This window comes from Columba livia, chromosome 2 (genome assembly GCF_036013475.1).
Source record: "Columba livia isolate bColLiv1 breed racing homer chromosome 2, bColLiv1.pat.W.v2, whole genome shotgun sequence".
NCBI lineage: Eukaryota > Metazoa > Chordata > Aves > Columbiformes > Columbidae > Columba > Columba livia.
The window spans coordinates 31,239,327-31,266,461 of NC_088603.1; the positions used below are offsets into that span (position 1 = coordinate 31,239,327).

At 36.2% G+C, this 27,135-nt stretch overlaps 1 protein-coding gene across 7 annotated transcripts in view; it reads right to left on the reverse strand.

The window, feature by feature from the left end:
• Positions 1-27,135, reverse strand: part of AGMO (alkylglycerol monooxygenase) — a 187,106-nt gene that overhangs the window by 17,990 nt on the left and 141,981 nt on the right. For 2 of the 7 annotated variants that reach the window (XM_065051210.1, XM_065051209.1), the window contains one exon: positions 11,900-11,963. The exons of the other annotated variants lie outside the window; for them this stretch is intronic. In XM_065051210.1, the coding sequence (XP_064907282.1) occupies positions 11,943-11,963 (21 nt within the window). In that variant the 3' untranslated portion in view covers positions 11,900-11,942. The remainder of the gene's footprint in view (positions 1-11,899; positions 11,964-27,135) is intronic. 7 annotated transcript variants of the gene reach the window in all.

The following is a 27,135-nucleotide window of genomic DNA, read 5'->3' on the forward strand; positions in this document are numbered from 1 at the left end:
GGCAGGGTGTAATTTTCTCTACCTAGGCTATTATAGGACAACTATCGGTATCGTAAGTCACCTCTGTGCAAAGTGGACATGATGGACCAATTTGAAACTTAGATTGTTATCACTAGTCAGGTATTGTAGTGATGAGAACATCATAAACAAATATGTATATACACTAGAGTTCCATTACATATATCAGTTCCACAATATGAAACACAAATGTAGAGGAGTTACAGATGATATGGGTATTAGAAACATATGACTGAAGAACTTTTAGAATCAAGTTTGGTTCCCAAAGTGATAAGAAACCATGCAAACAAATATTTTGTCCAGAAAAACCTACAGAATATAAATGATGCTCAAATTCCTGTCTATATGGGCCAGCTTTTCATTTAATGCACTGGCTAAAATCTAATAACATACTGCAGAATATAAACATATTTTCCACACCAGACTGTCTGAAGTGAGTAATGTAGACTAGAGAGTGCTTTGGAATCTTCTAGGATGAACATATTGTAAATTATATAGAATTACAGTAATCTGCATCATTAATTTTTATATTTATTAAATCACATTAATTAATTACCACTTAGAGCCTTTGTGTGGTTTCTCTGAATAACTGTATGGCCTGGTAATCCATCACAAAAGATTTATTGTGTGCATTTATTTGTGGAATGTTTAGTTGAAGCAGCACTCAATATCGTAGTAACAAATGCAGAAAAAAGGACAGAAAACAAAACATATATCGCACGTACATTCCCTTTAAAAGTTTTCTACACAGATAGAATGGCAGTTTTTCATGAAACTACAAGTGTAAGTGAAATCAAACTGAATTATTTGACATGTACAACATTTCAAGGAAATAAAATGCACGTAGTAAACTTCAGTTATGGATCCTAAATCTTGTATCTTAGCAGAAAAACCCTGGATCTCCAAATTAGAAAAGTTGTGTGGGTTTTGTTGATACTAGCCATCCAAGTGGCCAATTTAAAGTGAGATATTTATTACTTTCATGTGAGAAAGACATATTGCAGTTCAAACAGGAGTTGAATCAGGTTGAAAAAAATTCTTTAAGAAATCAGATTTCATTTCATGAACCCCAGAGACTTTCTTTTTTGATAAAGGTTTACAGGTAGCTTCAAACAGATGCACCTGGCATATAAGTCTCATTGAGAAGGTTAAATTCCCTCTAAAGTTCCTTTCCCTGACAAAACAATCTTGCCAGGTTGTTATGCTAAGAAGTGGACATCGTGGCATGCTGTGAAAACTAATCACCTTTACACATAATCACAAAAATTAATAGTTTTTTAAGTCAACAATTCCTGCAGGTTGTTTTCATTTTTATTTGTCATTGGAACATTGGTACAGCAAGTATAGAGAAAAATCCTATTTAAACATTTTATGTAATTTAGGATTGAATTTTTGTTTTCTTGCTGTTAAGAGTTGGTTTTTGCTTTTTGTGAGTTACAGTTTGTCAATTAGGACATGGATTATCCCGTCACCAGTCAGAACTTTTTGATACATAATAATTTACAAAATATAAGAATACTGGAATCCATTGTCTGAAAATCTCTGGTCTAAACACGCTAGCTGCTTTTTATTTCCTGAGGTTTAAAATTTTTAAATCTTCGTAAAATTGGTACAAATGATATAAAGTCATCATAGTGAGGTTTTTTACTCATTCTTCAAGAGACAAATGCAGACCAACATACACTACTATGGAGAATTAAGCACCCATAATAAAAAATAAACAGTGACTCATTTTAGTTGTTTCAAATGTAATTATTTGTGGGGTTGAATATTTTGGGTTTTGTTTGTTTGTTTGTTTTTACATTTAAAATATCTCATCTTCTAGTCTTAGCTATGAAATAAGTAACTATGTTAATGGGATTACATAAACCAAGTTTATCTCTCATTTTGTGCCCAGTTATCATTTACAAGAACTTGGGGCGGTCCTGTCCAAATGAAATAAAACATCTGAAATAAAACACAATTAAAGTGACCACTTTCGTAATCTAAACTTGAGAAGTGCTCGGTTTAGTATTTTTAAACGGGCGCTCCAACCTGTTAGTTTGTCTGCATTGCCACCTGGAGGACCTCATAGCAAAATCAGGTTGAATTCCTTAAGTGAGATTCTGTGTTAAGACTCCACGAGTTAAAGCAGCTTCTTGTGCTGCAGGAAGCAACTCACTGTGGCTTCTTCCCTGCAAGAGGGAGCCCTGAAAAAATCCAGAGATAGCCTGGAAGATGTCTAGCTACCTAACCAGGTATATGTGCAGTTTCTCACTTCCCCTCCTCTCCACACTCGTCTTCTCATGAATTTGTTGGATTATTAATTGCTCCCACATATGAGAAACTGAGAATAACAGAACACAGCTCCTTGAAAACTGATGAATGGCAAAAAGGAGAAGATAAGGGCTCCAGTCTATCTGGACTACTTAACATTGTGGCAAATAACTAGAAAAAAAATCAGTCTTGAACTTGGTCCATTTAAAAAAAAAAAAATAAAAAGACTACCAAAAAATGCTATCAATTAAATATTGAACAGATGGTGGCTTTTTGAAACTACTGCTCAGTCTGGCGCCTTAGATCTACATAAAAACGCAAAAATCAGTGAGGAAGAACATGCTATCAGGTTGAGCAACAGAGATTTGAAGAGTTTTGCATCTGTGGGAAAAAAATCAACCTTCAAAAGGAGCATATCAACCTGCAGAACACGTCCATAAGACATCACATTTAGGAAGGAAAATAAGGTGATGCTACTTGGAAGCACTGTAAAGACAAGTCCTGTACAGCAATCAGAGATAAAGCAAAATGTTTTTAAAATAATACACAGTGATTCTGAAGAAAGTTAGAGAATAATAAGTGATAGCAAGAAACAACCATTTTCACCAAAACTGCCATATTTGCAATACAATAAACTTTTCAGCAAAATCTGAAAATTTTCCTTATGTTCCTTCCCCTGAAGGAACATAATACTGCAGGCATATTTTGGTTGCGAGTCTAGCTGGTCAAGCAGCTATGTGCTGATCAGTGCAGATCACAGTCTCCCCACAGATCCAAGTCATGGTGACAGAAGCAGATGCTACCCACCACACAGAGATGAAGCTGGGAAGACGGGCTGTTTCAGCAGGAGGAGGATCATTAAGAGTGAAGTATCCCCCATCAGTAATGTCTGAGAGATAACTACAGCTAATGATTAGATCATTACTTTTAATGTAAGGAAGATACTTACTAAACATTAGTCGGACACAGGTACAGCGGGTTAATGTGATACCAAAGGTCTGACTAACAGGCTGGAAGGGGAAAATTTAGTCTCATGGAACAGAGAGATTCAAACATTATGTTATACACAGTGCATGAGTGAGAACTAAATAACATAGTGAGCAAAATCTTGGAAAGTCAGAACAGTAGGTATTAGCAGAAAACAGAATGCCTGTTATACGCATAAAATAATGTCCTAGGTACAGCTGAGTGTTTCAGAAGAACAGCCTATGAAGACAGAAAGGGAAATGGAAACAGGAAAAGAAAGAAAAAAAATAAAGTTATTAAAATAACAAGAAAGTTGAACCTCCAGGAAGAAATCACGTGGAGTTACTGACAGAGTGTTATTACAGAAGTTACTTCTTCTGCAAGAGGGCAATGTTTTGGCTGCCTTTCACAGTACCTGAGCATGAAAAATCTTCCTGTGGCCAGGTGCAAGACCTGTAAGAACACCTTCTGTTACTCTTAACTGGAGTGGAAGATCTCTGATCCTGCCTCTCTCAAAATTAACTAGGGATTGATACTGTTACTGCAGCCACATTTCAGCACCTGGATTGGAGCTTTATACGCTGTGTCTACACCAGGAGCTCTCTTGCAATAACTGAGGCAAAGCACTAGTTGGAAGCAATTGCTGCTGAGCTCTTTGTGTTTCCACTGTGTTTAAGGAACAGAGAATTAATGTGATGTAAATATTGGCATAAAATACAAATACTAACATAAGTGCATTATTTAATTACACCAAAGCCTTGTATTGCTGGATGTGGAAGAAATCCTTCAACAATATTCTCTAGTGTTAAAGAACTATGACTACAAAGTAAGACATGAAGGATATAAAATAAAATTTAAAAAAGTCCTCCATGCTTTGACAGAAAAACAGAGGAGTCTGAAATTGAGGTGAGCAGAGTAGACAGAGCACAGAATAAGGAGTACAGCCTCCAAAACAGTAAGAGACAAACTTATTTTAGTATGCCACAGTGTGCCAAAACTACTAATCTGGTTTAGTATTATGTTGGATACTCCTTGTATTTCTTCTACAGATTTCTACACAGGAAATTAAAGTCTGTACTTACTGTATGGCTGTTACTTAACTGTAACTGTTAGGCTTCAGTTAAAGTCTCTTTCTTTAGCAAAAGAGTGCTAAAAAATAACAAACCAATAAGCTGCTTGAGACACATGTGGTGAAAGTTTGATTTGGAGGCCAAAGATTGTTTCCTACTGATGGGAACAGCCTTTCTGCAAACTAAGTATTTTTTTTTTAAATAAATATCAAATCTATGGAAAAAGGAAATTATTTAAAAGACACAGTAAAGAGTACACAATGTATATAAGAGGAGAGAGAAGCAGGGAAAGGATGATGCCTGTGAGAAGCTTATGTATTAGCATCAGAGAAAAAACAATAGGGGGGAGAGCAGAAAAGAAAAAAGGATCGAGCCAGGGGAAGGAAAAACAGAGTAAAGAGTTGAGAGGCTACAGGAGATGGAGTGAGATGAACACCATATAAAAACACAGAAAAATAAAATAAATTAAAAAAAAAAAAAAAAAAGAAAAAAGGAAGAGGAAGGAAAATTAAGGAAGAATCAATAATAATAGAAAAGAAAAAAAATGGAAGGGCATAAGAAATTTTTTAAAAGTAATGGTTAATTCTAAAGGTGTGCAGGATTTGAAGAGTAAGTAAATTAAAAGGAAAAAAAAAAATCTACAAATACTGTCTATATATAGTTCGTATACCTTTCTTCTACAACCTTCCCAGGATAAGAGGCTTGCTGATGTTTCATGAAGTACAGGTGTACTGAGTGGCTACACCATCACCCAGCAGCAGACTGAGCTGTCATCAGTGCCGTCTTGCTGGATGGGGCAAGGGTTGTTGCAGGACCTTCCAAACTGTTTTTTTCTGCAGGCTTATCAAGCTGTTTGGCTGCCATTTCATAAAACAAAATTCATTTGCCAGAAAAAGGGTTAAATTTAATACAGCTGGACAGCTGAGCAGCTGCTTTCATGATTTAAATAAAAACAAGCTGAAATCCTTGCTGTCAGCTCAGTGATATATGACTTGTAATGGGATGTTTCCAACCTTTTCTTCCATATGGTTGCCTACGTTAGGTAATAAACACAGCCTACAGTGCATCCAGCTTCCCAGAAAACATCTGGGTCCCATTCCTGCTCTGTTAGCTTCAGTGTTGCCTCCCACAAACACAGATGATTCATAGGACAACATCCCTTTGGTTAAGGATCAAATTAGGACGTTTCATTGATCATTTTATCATGCATCCCAACTGAAATTATGGGAAAATGGAACTCATTCAAAAAAGAATTTTTCTGCACATATTTCCACCCTCCTATCTGCAGTTGATAAAGTTAAGATTTCAGAAACAGATTATGACTGCTTAGGAAAAAAAAAAACACAAAACCAAAAAAACACTACCCTATCTCCTGTGAGGAATGTATTTCCGCTTGTTTTCATCTTCTCTCTCGCCTAATTTTAGAGTATTTCCCCCTTTAAGAATGTGTTTGCTGAAAGAAAAATCATAACATACTACTCATTTCTGGACGCTGAAATCAAAACGAATTAATTCTTCTATTGATAAGAGATTAGGATCTGCTGCAAGAAAATTATCTATGTTTTAAGAAATATAGTGAAATAAAGAAAACGGACGGTCTGCCCTGGAGCTCATACAGTGAGTTATACGGCCTGTCTGCTAGAGGTTCTGTTAACAACAAAGCTGACAAATACTAGCCAGTCACTTCTCTAGTTTAGGTCCCCATAATATTAATCCAGTAGACCATTCTGTTTGTGAGAATTAAGGCCCTCACTGGTATCCATTATTTCAGTTTTTGTGATCGTACTTTTGAACACAAATGACTGGCAATGCTCAAATTTATGCAGCAGTTCACTGATTTGCACAGTTGGTTGCCCACACCAATCAGTGGTTTTGTGTGAATACCTTTAAATCATCTTTTCCAAAACAGTTTAAACTCAACATGGGTTGCTTTGGTGTGATATATTACCCTATTAGTATTAGTTAGAAAAAACAACAACAGCTGAGGTATGGCACTTTCCATCTACTCAGTTTTCAAAATGCTGGTTTTCCCCCTCACAATGCTAGTGAGTGACAGAAAGTGGATTAGGGAGAGAATTTAATTAGTTGACTATTATTAAATAATAAGACAGCAGCTTGCAGATGCATCTCTAGCATCATTTAATATTCATGCTTAGTTCCATTATTTCACATAAGTCAAAATAATGTAAGGATGCTCAAGAAAATATTAAGAGCTTGTCAAAATGACAGTCCGCTTTTTTCTTTGGCACATACATATTTTGTCTGTGTACTAACAAAATGTAAAATGCTAAAAAAAACCACCAACAACAACAACAAAGTCAGATTCTCACCCATTCTCCATCCTAGGTATAAAATAACATAAAGCATAAACCAGCAATACTCTCCCAGGGGCAGATGCATATAAACACATTCCTAAGCTGTTTTTCAAGAATCACCCAGCTACTTCAGGATGGTGCTGGGCCACTGACATGCATACGAGGACAATCTGCCAGCACTGCAGAGGTGCTGGGTCATGATCCTACCCATAAGGAAACAGAGACCAACTACTATAAGGCAGGGTGGATGTAACTAGAGACAGGACTCCATAACCCCAGCCTTTCAAGACTTTCTAAATCATGCCGGGGCTGGTGGTGCCGGTCCCAGAGCAGAGTCAGCGCTAACGAAGACTTACAGCCACTGTAGTCCCAGCTGACAGTTCTGTGATGTGCTCAAAGGATGTGCAGCACACACTCTCACCCTGTGTGTTACCAGGATTTACTGAAAGAAAAATCAAGGAAAGTCTGTTTTGGAAAGTCTGGGCACATTTTTGTGCAAAGATCTGCTGGTGCTTTTGTTTTTCTGACACTTAGAAATTGCCGAACAGCTCAAATGGGGATCAGTTGTGCTATAAAATCAGCCACCTGACACTGTGAGGTGCTCTGGAGTGACAAAACAAACAAAAAAAAAGTACATGAAAGAACAGACACAAGGTTTGCTAGAAAGTTGTTGCTTGTACTAGTAATTTACTTAAGTAATTTTTCTCCCATCAAGCCACAATTTTTCCGTCAACTTGAACAGCATTCTGTTGATTTGTTGGCAAACTTATTGAACAGCTTATATTCAGTGACTCAACAAACTGACTCAAAAGATTTTGACTCGAAATATATGTATTATAGACAAATTCTTTTCAGAATTAAGATTAAGTGCATCAGAATTTTTCACCTTTAGAGTGCTGTAAGGAGCAGAATTCATGGCAGTCCTTTGCCTTTCATTTTTTGCAGAGAGGTTCCCTCTAACAGGTCATTCGCTGTTGAAGACATAATGTAATTTAAATCACTTATTTTCCTGTATGTGATGTTAATTTTTAGCTGTTATGGATACACTTCTCATCTTAATCAGATACAACACAGCAGCAAAATGAAAAAAAAAAAAAAAATTAAGGCAGATTTGAGTGTTCATTATCAAATTCTAGCACTGACATAACATCAAAATATGTATAATCTACACCAGGAGTAACTTATCTTGTGGAATATCAACACGTTATAAAGCACAGAGGAACTCTTCTCAGCGAATATATCCTTCTATGCATTACAAGGGAGTAAACTCCTCTACACTTTATCTGGAGAATGGAAGTGGTGGAAGTAGAAAGCAGAGTGACCATACCATTAACAGTGGAAGTATCAAAAAGAACCTGATCAGCCTCCAGAGTATGTAAGAATATCGCTGGGTAAGGCACACAAGCTCATTCTTGTGCTGCAGATGCTTAGAACTGCAAATCCCATAAAAAATCCATAGAAAGAAGGTGGCTGCATGGAGGCAAAGAGTTTTGGGGTGAGAATAAAGTGAAATTACAGAAACAGCATCCTTCTTTTTTTTTTCTTATTACTCATAATCATATTTGAGGACAAAGACGACATACACAAAATATCAGCTACCTGCCAAAAGTCAAAGATGTTTACACTGAACTCCAATATATTTGTTGCCGGAGTCTCAGCTTCCTTTACACCTGCCTCTGTGACTGCGAAGCTTTATGATGAGCCTCCTTCTACTTCATCTCACTTCTACTTTAAGAAATTGAGTAAATAATATTAACCTAAAGCTTAGATAATGTCGACATTCAGAGTTTAATACTTATTGGTACTGCGTTTTTGCCCCCCAAAGCTGAAAGCGTAAAAAGGTTAGGGACCACATTAAGCTCTAAATATGAAAAATAATGCCATCATCAAACTTCACAGAGGTCTTTATAACATGTTACAACAGGATTAGTTCAAAGCAAATGACATACTTTTTGCTTTCCTTTCTCAGTAGTTCCATTTTTTTATTCCATTTCGTCCCACTTTCTTTGCATCTATTTGGTGTTATTACTAGGAGTCAGCAATGACAGAAGCTCAGAAAAAATACAGAATGATGCAACCCTAAACAATGAAAGCACAACTATAAACTTCTCAAATAATGCTTAACACCAGAAAGCCAAGCCAATGGAACTGTGTATAGACTATAAGAGTGTGCATTCAGATAACTGAACATATATGAAACAGAAAGTACACAAAAAAGACCTCCTTTCTTTTCTACATCGCGGTATCCAAGATAACACGTATACAGAACTTTTCTCAGTTATAATTTCCAAGACTGTTTAACTATTATCAATGCTACAGTCACGACCCAGTTTGAATGAAGAAACACTCTCATATAGTAGAAAGCTTTTCTGTCAAGAAAAATATGTATTTGAAGGATGTCTGAAAGACCATTTAAAGAGGAATGATAGGCATGCTTTTCTCAGAAATACACATACATCTGTAATTTTTTAAGATTGAGCTAGATGCACGTAAATACATGCAAAACTGTAAGCAGATGACAGATTTAGAGCATAGGAAAGTAACCAGAAGGACTAGCAAACTAGAGAAAATTATCTTTCTCTATTGTGAAAATTAGTATGTTCCACTGGGTGAAATCCTGAAATGACTCACGTCTATAGCCTCATCCTCCTAATGAGACAACTCAAAAAGGTAACAGGGGACCAAGAATTTCAGCTTCTGAACTCTCTTCTCAATTTCTTGTTATTGTACATTGAGGCAACCAATTAGAGTGAAGAAATGTAAAAATATTCTTCTAAAAAATGAGTTCCAGCAACTTTTCTTCATCTGCTTAACAGACACTCTGGTGCAAAGAATCTCTGCAGGAAGACTTACCTAATCAGAAACATTCAATTCCTGCCTGAATTGATTATTAGGATATTCCCAGGTCATATTCCCTCACTTCTATTTCTTGAGACAATTATTTTCTTCACAAGAACTGATTTTTTTAATTTTTTTTTAGGGCAAAGAGCTATTTACAGTTATTTTTCTTTCCTCTAACAAAGCTCTTAGACTGAATATAGTTATTTTTCACCACTGAAGAACTTCAGAAATAGTCACAACTGGCTATTAACCTTTGGACTTCCCACACAGCCCTGAAAAGTAATGAAATGAAATGTCCAGGACCATAGTAACTTCATTCTCCTATAAACTGCTCTGAATGTTTTATGTGCAGCCAGATAAAAATCATTATCTTTGAAGACATGCTGTGCATATTCCCTTCTATATGATCATCATACCTCCATTAACAGTCTCAAGGTTTTGAAGATGGCCGTAAGTCATTTAACACTAGCGTATGATTTAATAAAATGTTTTTCACTCATGTTGTTTGTGTTGGTGAAGCACAAAAGGTTCCCTGAAAAAAATCAGGCTACAGTTAATTGATCTGTTCTATTGAATTCCATCATGAAAGCCTAATTATAAAATAGGATCTTTGATTTCTCCATCTTTCTTTTCTCTCAGATTTTCTTGCCAGACTCATTCAGCATATAATATTGTAACAAAAGACCAGAATTTATTATTTTTCTTTTCCTTAGCAATGTTAAGCATAATGATGATTCTTACTTCAAGGAAAACAAACAAACAAAAATTGTCATAAAAATACTATTCAATAATAATATTAATTAATAATGCTATACTTTCTACCTAGCATCCAAGTAAATGACAAATGGAAGGAGAACGTGTCCTGAAGCCCAGGAGTTCATGACACTGCTGGGTGGGGAGATCAAGATGGTTATGAGAGGGAACAAAGCCTGGAGCGTAGGAGATAATATATGTCCAGGGAGATGTGCAAGATGGTCTGGAAGCTTTATTGAGGGTGGATAAAGGCTTCGGCAACAGGAAGGTCAGAAGGAAACAGGTGGCAAATAGATGTGGAATAATATTCTTGAAGAAGTCTTTTGTGAGGGATTCAGGTTTGAACTCAGGCTGGCTTGGGAATTTTTGTTAATTAAGTTAGAAGTGAGGAGCACAGTCCTGCCAGGAATATGATGCTTTAGTAGCAGGAAGTGAACTTTGAGAATGCATAAAGCCATGGGAATAACATTTCTCTGGTGCCTCAGAGAACTTTAAAGATTGAAAGATCTGGGCATAAACAGACAAAAAAAACCCAAAACAAAACCAAACCAAAATATTGTAAAGATGAGCTTTACTTTCTAGGCAATAGAGTTAACCTTCATAGACAATAATGAGAATTGGGAACCAAACATCCAAAGCCAAATCTCTCTTCGAGGTCCCTTCCAATCCCTAACATTCTGTGACTCTGTGATTCAGATATGCTGCTGGAGATGTCCAGGTTCCATGAAGAACACACAGAGGTTTAAAAGTATCAAAAACCAGTTTCTAAATACAGGCAAACGGTGAAGGAATCAACCTAAGATGACCAATAGGAGACTTAAGCCTGCCTCTCAAACATATTTTCAACTGTGAGCTCTCCCTTGGATCTAAGTGCCTAAAAATATTATTCATTTTAAAGTAAAAATTGGATAAGATTCTTGTACCTTCCGTATGCTCAGTATGCCCATTGAACCAGAGACAAGGAGTAAACTTGGTGGTTCAATCACTCTGTTTATGGCTCAGGCCTTAAGTTCAATTTCTTCATAGAATATTAAAGAACTTGACACAAAACTAGACAGCTCCACCCAAAAGAGCTCAAGTGCAACTACCCCCAGAATTAGTGAATAAAAAAAGTAGCTAAATTCTTCTCTGGCACATGCAAGGAATGGGCAGACATGAAGTTGACCAAATGAGTATGCATTATTGAGGTAACGGTGCTCTTAATCTTGTTGAATTTGTATAACCCAGCAGAAAAAGTGAGAAATACCTTGTCCGAGACTCTGGTTGCAGTCTGAGCAGCAGAGTTGTAACTGAACTCACCTGGTATGTATTTAGAAGCTGATATAGTGGTGGTTTAGGCCACCTCCCAGCTTTAGGGAGAGATGTCCCCGCAGCACTAAGTGTAGTGAAAGGCAGAGGGGCAAGGGGAGAGTTTTGATGTGATGCACAAGTTGGATGTAGTTGCATGAAAGGTAGTCAGACGAGTAGCTATCCTTTGAATATAGCTATCCTATATTTTGAAAATCTTACTGGTCATATTCTGCACATGAAGGCATTTAAATAGTTCTAGAAATCTTATAAAAATGTATTGTGGAAAGACAGCACAATAATTTTAAGTTGTCTTCTGTTAAGTAGAAAACAGAACTGGTTATTGATAAAGTAGCGCAACTTATACAGATTACTCCAGCATTCAAAACTTACCACATATGCATGCTCATCTGGCTAGAAGCTAAACTGAAATCTTTCAAATAAACTTTAGAGAGAACTGTCCAAAAAAAGAAAAGAGAAGAACTTATTTAACATAAAATTATCAAACATTTTGTGCAAAGAAAAAATTTCAACAAACTATGAGTTCACTGAGTTTTGCAAACCACTCAAAACTTTCATGTTTTAAAAAGTCTAGGACTGGATGAAGAGTGACTATTTAATTTTAAATGGTATTAGTTTCTATAGCCCTAGGATAATGATGTATTAAGGTAGTGTATCTTAATTTTGAATGCAAAACGTACTGTAGAGACTGTATTTTGCATTCAATACACTAATATTAAAAATAATATAAACTGTATGACTGTAATATAGTGGAATTTGGCTCAGAATTTTAAAAAGAAACTATCTCCATAAGATGCAGTAAATAATACATTTAAATAAGTTTAAGATGTTTTCAGTCTATTCTGTTTTACTCAATGACATTTTTTCTCTAAAACAACATAGAGAAGAATTATATTTAAATAAGTTTAAGATGTTGTTCAGTCCATTTTTCTTTCCTTTAACAAAAATACAATTCATCTGTCAATGAAGACAGTCACAATGTTTCTTGAAGTTCTCATCCACAGGAATAATGAAAATACCATTCGTACGTAACCTATCAAAAGAGAGTAAAAATCCCACAGTCTAGCATGACAGACAGACAAAATTGCCTTCAAACATAAAATTAAAAGGAGAAAGTAATATGATAGCTTCACAGCTTTTGCTGACCATAATTAAATGCCAAATCAAATACAACTCATGTTTCTGTGATTTGCCAGTTTCAGATATATAGTAGAATGACTCAGCAGAGTGCCACCTTTACTATTTTAAAAAGACAAAGAAAATTGTAATTAACACCCTCCTCCAGTCTCTCTCCCACACCATATTTTTCCATAGCTGCTTTCTTAGTAGTTAATCATGATTTGAGATCACAGTGTATTTTGTTACTCTGCCTAGAGTGAAAATCTAATTATTATTCCCTGTTTCCTAGTTCCTTGCATGATTAAAAATGAAACAAAAGAGAAAAACAAACAAATAAAACAAACAAAAAAAAAAACCCAACACACACAAAACTGATTAAAGACTAAATAAGACAAATATGAGATTTCCTGAGATACAGGATGTTCTTCCTGACTACTCAATTGTTTTGTCAACCATCATATGTGTGATCCCTACAGCTCACATACCTTAAGGTAATACCATGATACATTTAGGCTACAGCAATAAAGTACATTTTAGAGCATGAAGTAAGTGCTCTCTAAGAAGGAAAAAAAAAAAAAAACAAACACAAAAAAACATAAATTTTCTAAAGCTTCAAGGTTAAGTCTAGTTCTACTGAAAGCAGAATATCTGAAATCCCAGACACACACCATAACTGTTAGCCTCAGCAACATGAACTGAATTTCCTTTTTAAGACGTTGGATATCCACAAACCATCCCTAATTTTCTAACACGCACAAGGATTTTGCCCTTTATTTTCCATTTGCTTGCAAGGTACACTTGCTATGCAACACTTTACCTTCTGATGCGCAATGTAATCAAACTTCTCAACAAGCAGAAAACTCAGGAATGCTTGAAGGAAATGTTCTTTTTAGTGAAATCAGTCTAAATCCTACAAAACTGTTTTACTATGTGCATGCCTTGTGTGAACAAACTTTTTATATGTTGTTTTGGAGGATGGGGAAGCAACCAGTTACTTGTATTTTTTACTGGGGAGATGGAGTCAAGCTAGAGGGAAATTATAAGAACATATGGTGGTTGCATGCTGGCTTAAACAGTGTAGGCCAGAGGTTTGTGTGTGTGATTTTCTGTGTTTTTTTTAGTTTGTTTGTGGTGTTTGTTTTGGGTTTGGGTTTTTTTTTGGTGCCATGACAATGAAACGATTTAGGTGTTCCATCAACGTCATTGGACATGATAGCACTGTAACTCAGTGACTAAGGATAATCCTGGTGATTCTGAATAACTGTTGTAGAATGAGCATGTACAGATTTTCTGAGACTTACACAGGAGACTACGTTTGAATACATGAAAATGAAGAAATCCTTGCTAGAGAAGAACTGAAAATGGTTTCTGAAGGAAGTTATGGTGTTTGTAGCTCGCAATTTGAGAAAGAATGTGCTTGTCTCACCTTCAGATTAAGGGAGGATTTATAGACATCTTTGTAAACCACAATGAACAAGGAAATTCAAAGGATTATATTAAAAAATTCAGCATCCCAGCAGAAGTATGGAACCTTCTGCTGCACTGCTAGAACTCTGGTCGTTTGGAAATCATTTGATAGACTGAATGATATATTAGAAAGAAACACGGATTTATTTCATGCTCCTGCAGTGCTGAAACAGAGAATGGTTTTGTTAAGTAGGTGATTTTTCTACTTTAAAAGCCCAGTTTCATACCAAAAAAGGACCCATTTATGAACTCAGTTATACAGTCACAGACTCATTTCCTGTCTTTATATTTCCAGTTTGCTTTCAAAGTTATTCCCCTCTGCAATTTGCCTTTTAAAGGAATAAACTGCTATTGAAATTGTGGGGGCAGAAAAAAAAAAAATCACATTTCCTTCAATGCACTTGTGAATTTCATTATATGTGAAAAGCAGTTTTTAGCTGCAGAAGCCAATATTGCTCAGAGGAAGTGGAGTAGAGGGGCAGCTGGAGGTGAAGGGCTGGTCTATACTTTCTGTGACCTGTCAAGCTGAAGCACACGCACGTGATGTGGGCCACTAGCAACAGGGCAAACCTAAAAAAGGTAGGAAGTTCTGCTGGTGCCAAGGGAAAAGCCTTGGAGAATTAGCCGAAAATATTTGCGACAAATTGCCAAAGTCATTTGAGTTTATTTCTTGCTGCGTTGCAAAGTGGGTTAAGAGTTCCCTACACCCTGAACCTCTATTTCCTTCCTCTTTCTCTGAAAATGAGCATTGATAGGGGTGTGAGGGAAGAGGAACAAAGTAGGAGGGACTAGGTTTTCTTTTTAAAGGTAAAAAAAGTGTACCTAGGCACCAAAATAGAGAATGTGTGGATGGTAATTCAGAATTGGGAAGGAAAAAATAAGTTCCCCCTTCCTCTCCCTACTCAAGAAAACACAACCAAAACAAAACAAAACAACAACAACAAAAACCAAAAACAAACAAACAAACACAACCAAAACAAATAAACCCCCAACCAACAAAAATATTTAGAATGCTAAACCTCAAAAAAGTTATGTTTTCAAAATATTCCACTGGTAGAAAATTCACTGCTGAAGTATCCGACATTAAATTTACTTATCTCAAAAAGTGAGAGCTTTCTAATTTTCCACTAATTCTTTCACATTTTGACTCAATGAACTATGAGACACTTTATGATTAACAACATAACCTTTCATTTAATTCCATTTAGAATAGGAAAATGAGGGATGAGGGTTGTTTTCGTTTTTGTTTTTTTTTAATTCAGTGTGGTTTATTATGAACCTTTTTATTTTCTGGATATTTTTCTAATTGCTACCACAAGTCTTTAAAGACCAATCACCAGCTTTTCCAGTTTCTTACTTTTGTTTTTTTCTCTGCATGAGAAAAGAAATATTAAAATACCTTGGTAACCTTCAAATTTGCAAAGGTTACATCTTATCTTGCAGGTGGAATTTCACCACACAACAATTTTTGTTGCAGTAATTTGCAAACAAAAACTAAACCAATCAGAGCTGAAAGAGTAAAAACAAATCCTCTGCCTCCTCTATATCATGATCTCTCTGTAGATAACTCTACCTGAAAAAAATAATACAGCTTCTTCTGTGGTTAAGCTGTATGTACAAACATACTTCCTTTCTATGGCCTTCAAAGCCATTTCTGAAATGCCTCATAATATATAACATTAAGAAGAAAGTCTCAAAACATATTTAAATAAGAACTCAGATCTGCAAATTTCAAATTTGGAAATTGCATCTTGACAAATCAATTTAAATATTGTTTGCAGAGCAAGTAAAGAAAAAAGCAGATACGAGACTTCCCTTAACGATATGTCTGTTTTCATAATGCACCTTACTTAAGTTTCAGTAGAGCTAGATACATTGTGACAAACTTAATCCACAGACACTGATGCTGTAAATTATATTGGTGGAATAATTGCACCATTCCCACTATGACTGATTATAGCTGGGTTATTAATGCTCCAGTGTACATCTGCATATTACATGAAACTTTTTTCCCCCACTCAGAATCAATGTTCAGGTGCTGAGAAAACTGATGGGGTGAAATAAAGGTTACTCTTTGTAAGCATTAGCATTTTTGAAAATTTAAGGCTTGTTTTATTAATTAAGATGATATACTCATAAAAGATGGGAATGTCCATGTTTAAGCCAGCTCAACCCACTTGTTTGCTGACATATCCCCAGAGTAGTGGAGTTGGACTTGGGGAACTGTTTCATAATGCATTTAGTGATGTGCAAAAGATGCTCAGTGAAAATAGTATTGGATTCCAGCCTCAGAGAAAAAGAAAATATGAGCCCTATACACACAAGAAAATAAAGAGTGTATAAAAATCTTGAAAATAGGGCCAAAAATGTCAGGTAATAGAGCAGTAACACGCTTTCGCAGATCTCCGACTACCAGAGTCTTGGCCTAGGTCCCAGCTTCAGAAGTTGCATCAAACTAATCTTCATTTTGCCAGAGCTTGTGGAAGCTCTAAAAATGCAAATCTGAGCTGCAGCATTAAAGTGAAAGAGTATTTCTTGCCTTATACCATTTTTCAAAGCACATAAATTTTAAAATTAAATGCTGGGACTCTGCAAGATCTGTACTATGCAACAGCCAAAATAAGTTACCAAAATTAATGGAAATAGGGCAGTAAGCTTTTTCAGTATTATAATGTGATGCAAGTGTTAGGCAGAGTGATGACAAGTCTGCTGCTTCTCTAGATATTTGTATTTCATTTTTCTGTGGTCAAGAGCTTCACATGGTTCTTCTATTTACAGAAATCAACAAATTCTTGCTTCTAGATTTTCACTAAACAGATCAACTACTCCTACATTTATACAGTTCTAAAATTACATTCAGCTCTTTGAAGGCAACTGTGAGGCTGATATGGCCTCAGTGAAAATTAGTTTGACACCCCTGAGTTAGAGAATAAAGCAAGTCATACACAGGCTTTTTGTCAAGATGCATATATGTCAAGTAAGTAAGTGTGCCATATTGCTGTGACATGAACATTGAAGTTAATTCATGCAGAGTACATCTACACTGCTTTGTACGGTGACTACAGATTTTATAAGAACAACTAATACTTAGCTTAAATGATAACATCCGTTAACTATGTCTGAGTTTGTAACTTCACTGAAAAAACTTCAGCAAGACAGCTGTTCTGATATGGAAATATCCATGCATACGTACACACACCATACCTGAAAATACTTTAACATATTTCCTGGCATACAATACACATATGTTGCTATACTCTGTGGTTTGAAGCAAGAAAGCAATTTTAAGACTGTGACCATACAAATACTGCAAAATACTGTTTGGCTGGTACTACTGACACCAACAATTACTCTAACACCTAGCTTATTCCAATGAGTTGTGTTACAACTACTGCATCTTTTGTGAAATGAACTGGGATCTCATCAAGTTCTGTCCTGTCTCTCAACTCTAGAAAAGAGATTGTTCTAGCATCACGGCATGGTGAACCTTAACAGGCACATAGATATTACTGTAACAGAAACCATAATGACATAGGGTGGTGCTGTTAAGTCAGTAAACAGACTTTACCTAATTATTTTTGTTATATGAGTCAGTAATTTTCAGATCTGGGCTCATCTGTACTGGGTATGGTTTCCCAGAAGTTATTTCAGCCTCCCATGATCCTTATTATTCTCCTTTTCCATTTGTTTTCTCTGTGAATACCCAACTAAGGAATGAAATCCTGGCTCATTCAAAACCTAAACAAAAACTCTCAGTTGGTTTGATAACGCCTTTAAACCAGTGCAGGAAACTGAGCTCCTCAGCACCTGATTGCAAGAGGTGACAAAGTAGTCTGAAGACAGAATATATGAAAATATTAGGTGATAAACTCAGTATAGCAAGAAATACCTACTGGTTTTGGAGGAAAACCAACAAAAGAAAGAACTTTTTTAAAAGTGGAAGAAAGCATCTGAAATGTTGATGCTACTCTATAAGGTTCAGTGGTGTGTGTGTGAAGGTGGGGGCGGAGGGGTTGTTGTTGTTTTGGTTTGTTTGGTTTGGTTTTCTTTTTTTTTTTTTTTACAAAAAAGGCAATGAGAATAGAGAATGACATATATTCTAGGAAAAGTTTATGACATAAACCTACCTACCAGTTGGATGTTGCTGACACATACTGGCAAAAATTTCAGTCATGAATAGGAAGATTACAGAACTTCTTGTGTTTTACCTCATTCATCCATGGAAGAGGAATACTCAGTGGTGAAAGAATAATTAATACCCTATTTCCTTTAGGATCAATAAACCACAAGAATGATATGAAAGTCTAGTAACATTGTATTTCTACAGCTGAAAAAATGGCAAAAGAGTTTTTTTTTAGAAAAATTATCACAAAAGATGTAAACATTTTTAACCAGAATTATTCCATCTAAATGTTACTATTTTGCATAAATATTGGAAAAAAAGGAACAAAAATAATATTATAATATTATGTTATATCAGGAAGTGTGAAATCATGTGCAAGACAAAAATGTATATGTCTCTATGAAAATCCAGAAATAAACACTTGGAGCATTTAATAAATACTTGTTACGAATACTGAAGGTCTCTTAAAATGTAATTTAAAAAAATATGGAATGGAATTCCTTCATTCATCACCAATGTATTTAAATACACTGTGCAGTTGCTCTGCTGTTAGAATATTGAACATAACCAGTAGGATAACTTACGGTTGATTCATGCCTTGTTGGTTTGGAAGTTTACATGAAAGATGATGGCATACCATGCAGGAGAAATTCTGAACAAGGAGTGGTGAACATCTGTGCTGTTTCCTCTCTAAGAAAAAGAAAAAATCATATCCCACCCAGGGAGAAGAAATGACCCTGATAAAGAATGTATGTGATCTTGTTTGACCTGTGATGCAAGACTTGTGCTGACCTTTGCTGCCTAACCACAATGCATGTTTTTTGTTATAAGAGTGTGCAAGTGTGTATTGCTGAAAAGGAATGCAAGGAATATGAATGATGCTAAAAGTCAGAGGATGAAATATTGCTTGTGGAAGTGAAAGTATGTTTGTTCAGGTAGGTATGAAAGGCTAAATGGAGGAGGAAGAGGAAGAAACCCATAAAGAAAACGAAAATAAGCATACACATAACCAAGCCATTTCTATCTAGAAACAAATCAAAGAATATACCACATACCACTTCCTTGTCCCTCCTCAGACCAATATTGCTCTTATAAACATACTAGATATTCTAACTATAACATTTCAAACAATAAATATCCCAAATATTGACCCATATAATTATAAAAGTACCAAAATGTTAATTCGACTCTGTTTTGGAATGTTAGTCATCAGCATTCCATATTACTTTAATAACTCTTCTAATTATAAATTAAGTACTTCTAACTCAACACATGGAGAGCATGATTAATCGTTCTCATCCAGAAGCAACCCAGTGCACTCATTTTTCGCTTTAAAAGAAGCAAACACTCTTATTTGCCAATAGCTGGATACATAAATATTTCTAATATTGGTATAAATACAGCACACTGTTGCTGAAAAATGAGCACATGAGAGATTTTAATTGCCAGCCTACCCATGTGGTAACATTAAAGTAAAATAAAATACAATTCGCTGCTTACTGACAATGTCTGGTGTCTACAGTACAGGAAACAACATGCTTAATAAGCAGTCCTTATAAACATATTGTCTGTGTAGGTCTTTTGTTAAACATGATTAATGTAACAGATGAAAATCTGAAGTCAAGCTTAATCTATACAATCTCAAAGCACAAATCAAGGCATTTCTTTTCACATTCAAGAAGAACCATAATTTATTAAAGGAACTGTGGAATGAATTGAATTTACTAAAGGAATTCACATCAGCTGAAAATCTGGCCTCCAGTTTAAAAAGTGACTAATAGAAAAATTAGAGAATGCAACAATAAATCTAATTATATTGCGATTTTTTTCTGGAACACTTAAATTTAATCCTGGAATACAAGCACAAGACCAGCATTAAGCACCAAAGAATAACCCTGCCAGGTCTGGTGTACCAATCTTAGTAATATTTGAAGCTATTGGACAGAGAATCTAACCTGTGAGCAGTCAATATGCAGTACATTCTTAGCAACAGCAAGAATATGTCTGGTGGAGCTGGATGACTCAAAAGACAGGAAATGTAACATGGAACTTTACGTCTTTGGGTCACAGGTTCAATTGTGACCCAGGGCAAGATCCACAGTGCAATGTCTAAACTTTATGCACCTGCTAAGAAATTGTAACCTAGATGACACTCCACATAGATGCTTAACATACCTTATAAATATACTGGGAAAACAAAGATGTTCAAAGGGAGGTCCAGGAGGGCTCGGACAACAAACAGGGAATTTCAGCCAGCAATCACAGAAAAATATCAATTTACAGTGCAAGTGAGCACTTCCAAACCTAACTGATGATCTATAGCATGACTCTATCTCTAGAGTCGGGTATTCAACCCTGTCTCCTAAGGAGAGGCACCCAACAAATGGATGCTTCAAAGAGCTGAGCAAGATTTTCTCTTTTTAAAATGTCATCAGAGAAGCAGGTGGTGATGACTGTATCAAGCTTTTACAAAGTCACCTTCCAAAAAATTAATCTGTTACAAAGTCACGAGACAAATTGTTCAGGAAAATCACTTTAGTTTTCTCCTTAGTCCAAGGGAGTTCTTACCCACAGCCATTCTTTTGCATGCTCCAAATGCTATATTAAAATATATAATGAAAAAGTATTTTTACTCTTTAACTTCTGCTGAAATTATACCTCTACATGGGAATCAAATAAAAGACTTAAGAAATGAGAGAAAATGTGCACCAAAAAAGGTGAACATGACTCTACAGACCACTGACTTGAGATATCTCCATTCCAGTCCACGTTTTTGTTACTTTGTATATGACTTCAACATGATACTTTGCACTAAAAGGACATTTACCAGACAAAAATAAAGACTGCTGATTCAGGTGCTGCTCTGGAAGGTAGATGTATATTTGTCTCTTCAGAAAGAAAAAAATAATTGCATCTGGTTCTTCTGCTTCCTGAACTAGTTCTGTCTTTGTTAGCCTATTATACTGCAGGAGAGAGAAGGAGAAGTAACAAAAGTGTGTACGCTGTAACAAAACAATTGCTGCTGCATCTTGAAAGGAGCTTGAATCTGTCAGTCCCGTGACAGCATTCTGTAAAAGGACAGTGGGAGTCCCTGTGATAGAGACAGGGGAACTTTGTCTTGGCCCCCACCAGACTTCAGCATGTTCAGTCTGCAGCAGCACTGAGCAAGCAAAGCAGCTGAAGTCTGGGTACTTCCAGTGTGAGGAAGAATTTTTAATGACAATTTTGGAGTTAGCTGCTTCAGATAGTCTCTCTGGAGGCTGCAAATCCTTTAGCTACCAGTCTAGCCTAGCTATCAATCACCAGGGTCTACAGTTGCTGCCAGTTGATGGAACATGGGCAATTCATGGGTATTCGGAAAAAACTGGCATGTCTTCTTTCAAAACAGGCTCACTCAGCAGTGAACATAGAAAGAAACTAACACTGCCATCTGGCTAGAAATAAGGCACATTGGTCAACTTAACACACAATGTTGTTTCAACCACATTTATTTCAGTATCATCATCCAATCGGTAGTCCAACCATAAGTATGCACATGCTAAAGAGAAGGTCTGTAAATATCTCTATCTTATTTAACGAATTTCCTTACAGCTTTGCTGTTCAAATTAATACTTTAACTACTCTAGTGTTTATGCTGTATTAAAATATGGAAGCATAATTAATTAATACCACCTGTTACACACCAGAAATTCTAGTCAGTATACTGGTTTCAGAAAAAACAAATTCAAGTTAAGAAATATACTTTTACTTCTCAGATTTTGCAGGTGCCCATAACCGAGGGACTAAAATTTCATCAGCAATCACAAATGAACATTATTAAATTTAGATGTTTAGCTGATTGTTGAGGTTCAGATGCCCCGATAAGATTAGCTGTCCCCTCACAATACATATCCTACCTTCTTTTTCAGATATCCACAACTCACTAAACAAACACAAGAACAGAGAAAAAAAAAATCAGAAGTTATCATTCCACAAAATTTTCCCATTTTTGAAGTCACAGACTTAAAAAGTACACTAGCAACTACATCGACATTGCATAACTCCATAACAGGTTCACTTTTTAAAGTGTTGAATTTTTCTAGTAAATACTAAAAGAAATGCAAAGTTACATGGTTATTATATTTCCAATGAGATTCATCTCGTAGGAAAGACAGGTTGTGAATATCATCCTTTAATCTTTCTGAATCTCAGTGAAGTCTGAATACTCATATTAACTCTATCTTGTTACTTTTCCAGCAAAATCCTGCCAGTGGATTTCTTCCTCTAGTGAATATGGAAATGTCTCTTAGCAATACCGCCTGATAACTCTACATGTTCTCTCAGTAAGGTATCTTCCATATCCATTATAACATTTTAATTAAATATAAAATATATAAAAGGCTTCATAATACCTCAATATGCCACCTTTTCCAACAAATATGTATTTCTTATTTTATTCTTATAGCTGAAGCCCCACCTCTTAAAATAAATCACAGTGTTCTTACTTTGCAAAAGAAGGTATTACTAATAGCAACAGAAGGAATTTGAAGATTTTCTTCTGATTTTTATCAATTTCATCATCTTCCAAGCTCCAAAATCAATGAAAGTGTCTTTTTACATCATATATTATAGAACAGTAACTCTTCTGCCCTTGGGACTTGCACAGACACCTCAGCCTGATCTCCAACAGTTGCAATCAAAACTCTTGACATGTCTTGAGGTTGAAATCATTAAAGTGTAAAGGCTCTGACATTTTGGAGCATTCTCTTTATGTTACATTGACAAATGGAGGGGTTTTGTGTTTCATTGGTTAAGAGGGAGTCAGGTTTTAGTTATTTGAAGCTGGGGTAACTTCATTCATGGATCAAAAAAGACCTCTTGGGGTTTCCAAAGTCTTAATTATTTTAGAGCTACAAGGCATGATTTGGTAGAGATTTGGGTAATGGGAAACATATTCTTCTGGGATCACTTCACTTTGGGGAGCTTTCCAGCTGTGAAACAGGCTCTCAAACTTAAAAGCTCTCCAAAGCTCTACCTGGCCCCAGGCCGACATTTCCCTGTAACAAAAGCTGACTCGTAGAAAGACTAGTGTAATATATGCAACTAAAAAACTGCAACATTAAAGAATTGGTAAGATTTATGATAACACTAAAAGTTGTTGAAGTGTTTTTAAAAGGTCAGCTTTTCACATTTAGAATCAGAAGAATGTTCATTTTTATATAATCACCACAATGTTCATTTTTATATAATCACCACATACCTAATTCCACATGCAAAAGTAACAGCTATGTTATTATACAAGGTATATAAGGAGGTTTGCACATCAGAGTATTAACTTATTAAAATAAAATGAAGGTTCCATTTGTTATCATTCAGAATGATAAATATCAGGGCTCTATTTACTTTAGAATTGTTTTTGTGGAAAACTACATATATGGTGATGTCTTGTTAGTTAATGTAAACATAAATCCATTGAAATCTTTGGATGTCTGACATAACTTTGCAACATTTAAACAAAATGTATCACATTCAAGGATTATTTGTCACCAAAATATATGGAAGCCAGGATAATATTAAGCCTATTAGAAGTAACTGGACATTGTATGGACATTGAATAGTAGATAGGAGCTGTCCCATGCAGTTTGGGATATTAATAGGGTGCAATTTTCATTCAGAATTGTTTAAATTGAAAATTTTTCTATTACTATCAGTATGAAGAACAGTAAGTAGCTTTTGAAAAATCTAAACTCTGGAATTTTATAGGCTCAAATCTGTTTAAAAGTGCACAGAAAACTTTAGGTGTCCAAACAGACGTTCAGCATAAAAACCAATACGATGGTATTTTACACATGCCCAACTAAAACCTCTTAATATGAGAAGACTTACAAACAACTGAGGTAATTATGTATGCCATTAAAGAAAGCCATTAAGCTTGAGGAAATTACACATGCACAGAAATCACACACAGCAACCACCAAAACTCCCTACCATATCAGAACATCAGAAAAGCATTCCATGAGAAAAAACCTTCCTCTGTTGAAGTGTAGGGAAAAACTCTTTCATGTTTATGGGCTCCATTTGAAGTCTGGAGCCCACACATCTCCTGTATTTAAGAAAAAAGAACTGTAGATCAACTGTCTTTCAATGTCTATGGTCTCTCCTCTAGTTCTCACCTAGGAAAGCCTCATACATCCTCTGTTCTACTCTGCAACAATGATGCTTTTTAAAAACGTTCTCTGGAACGATGATTATTAAAGCTTCAATTTTATACTATGGGTGACTTTGAACAATATGCCTAAGCATGTATTCTCTTTTGATTCTGTCCTGATTCCTCTTTTTCCTTAGTTATGTCTCTACCTTACATTAAAAATTCTTCACACCTCTGAGAAAACATTCCAGTCATGTAACTGAACAGTAACACAAATACCATCACCTCTCTGGTCTATATAATAATGTTGGGCATGTGGGATACCAGCTGGAATAGAAAAATGCAGAGGAGCTGAAGACAGCGAAAAGCTCGTGCTGAGTCAGTCCAGGTGAAAGCTGGTCTGTCCTGACCCAGAACAAAAAAGACTTTTCTTTGTTTGACCAGATTCCTACAGAGAACATGGTACTTTTTGACTGTGATTCACCAAGATCAATGTTTAGGGAAGAGACAGATTTGTTAGCATAGGCAGAAACTGGGATGTGAGCTGTCTCCCTGTGAAAGCACAGGGCAAGAGCCCAAATGACAAGTGTTCCTGGAATCAGTAGCACTAAGGAGTGTGACAGACAGCCATTGGAATGTTGCTCCCAGCTCCACTGGATCAGGGACACAGGCAGGGGGATCTCAGATGGTCATGTGCACAACTCACTGTGCAACCCACATCTCTCTGGATTTATCAGTTTGTGCTTTTTTTCTGGGAAAAACCCGCTAGCCTGCTCTTGGACAAAAACTTTGTAGAAGTATAATTGTGTTTGTCAAGTGCAAGGACTGAACCAATAATCCAGCTTGCAGGTATCGAGCTCAGAGTCTCTGTATTTATCTAGCTTGTACATCTACAACATAGATAAGCTGTTGTAAATAACTCAAAGCAGACTGTAATATTAAATATTGGTAAAAAAAACCCAACAACAACAAAACAAACCACAAAATCTCAAACCAGCAGTAACATGTGGTTGCCTAATAAATTTTTAAGAGGAAGATTCTATTTATTTATTCTTAAACATGCATTCCTTTAGACACTAGAAATGAGGGAATCTGGAATTTCTTTTTAGAAGGGAGAAAAGTCTAGAACTGACTTGAAAAATCTTTGAAAAGGAAAATCTGGGATGGAGCTTGAGGAAAAAAGAATATGCATTGCCCAATGCATATAGGTAGACTGAACAGACCAGACCACACTAAACAACTAATGCATGTAAAATGATATAAAGTATTTGTATCTTTGGAATGAATTTACCTGACAAACTGCCAAATTTCTTTTTGTTCTATCATTACTTAAGATTATTAAGAAGGAAGTACTTAGTAAAATCAAGAAGTCTGTCTAGCATAGTATCTGATTTATAACAGAGGCCAAAAGCTAATACCTAGGGAAGAGTGTTAGCACAGGGCAAGTATGTAGTCATATCTTTCCAGAAAACCCTCCCAGCCTCCAGCGATTTCCAATTCACAAACTGAAGGAAAATATTTATATGAAAGATGACTATGAACAATGTCCATTGCTAGAGGCAATGAGTCTTATTCAGTACATTAGCCAAATAGTCTAAATGCTAAAAATTATCTTCATTCAGTAAAAATTACTATGTTAATAGAACTGGTATTTCAGTGGCTGCATCTGCACTGCTCTGAGTGTGAAATGTCTGTGTTGTGTACACCAAGCCCTGGGGCATTTTTTGTGTCTTTACTTACATTCTCCTGAAAGGTTCACTGCCTGCAGAGCACATAGGTCTGACAAGGAGCACCAGAGCTGCACACAGACAACACAGATGTGGTTCCTGGGAGTGTTCACACCAATTCAGTGGCTCTGAGGCTGTTCTTCACACAGGATGGACTTGCCTGTCACAGGGACAAAGGGTCTGCTAGGACAGACTCAAGCCTCACCAGAACTTCCATGCCCAAGTCCTACAGGGGAGACCGCACATACACAGGTTTTCTGCAGCCTGCCACTAACACCGCAGCAGAAATGGGAGGTCAAGCAGTCACAGAGCATCTGCCCCTTGCTGTTCTTCACAACCATAGCCACTGCTGGGCCCCAGTCCTGCCAACACATGGTGTTATCCTAAGGCCTAGGGTTGCTCCTGTCCTACCTAGGCTTGCTGATGCAAAATAATTTTTAGAAAAATATATAAATAAATAAGCATTATCAAATTATTGGTCACAAGATTAACAAGCTCTTCAGACTCTATTTCCCAGTGTCTTGCACTGACATGTTTTCAGTATTCCTAAGGAACTCAGCTAAAAGACAATTCAACAAACTAATAGATTTCACCACAAATTAGACCTGCCATGTTCAAAACTCACTGTTCATGTTAACCTGTTGCAGCTTGTACAAGGGAAGAGTATCGCCTATGCTGCCGCTGGACAATGCTCCTGGCCCCCTGGCAACCGACAGAGAATTGCCTAAAAAGATCCCAAGGAAAGAGAAAATGTACAAACTGTTGTGGTTTTTTTTGGTGTGAATAGTAAAAGATGCATAGCTCTTTAGGCCATGAGAGTTTCTATGAAGGGGCATCTGCAACTGAGTACTCCAAACTTTCACAAGTTGGAGAGGGTCAGGCAGATTGTGTCAGTGTGCCCATGAATTTATTCCTTAACAAGTCACTAGAATTTAACACACTAACAGTAGGAAGGGGAAAACACCACCACCACAAACTAACAAAAAACTTGTAATTAAAAAAATAAAATAATTGAAAGGAGGAGACTTTGCTGTTCCATCCATAA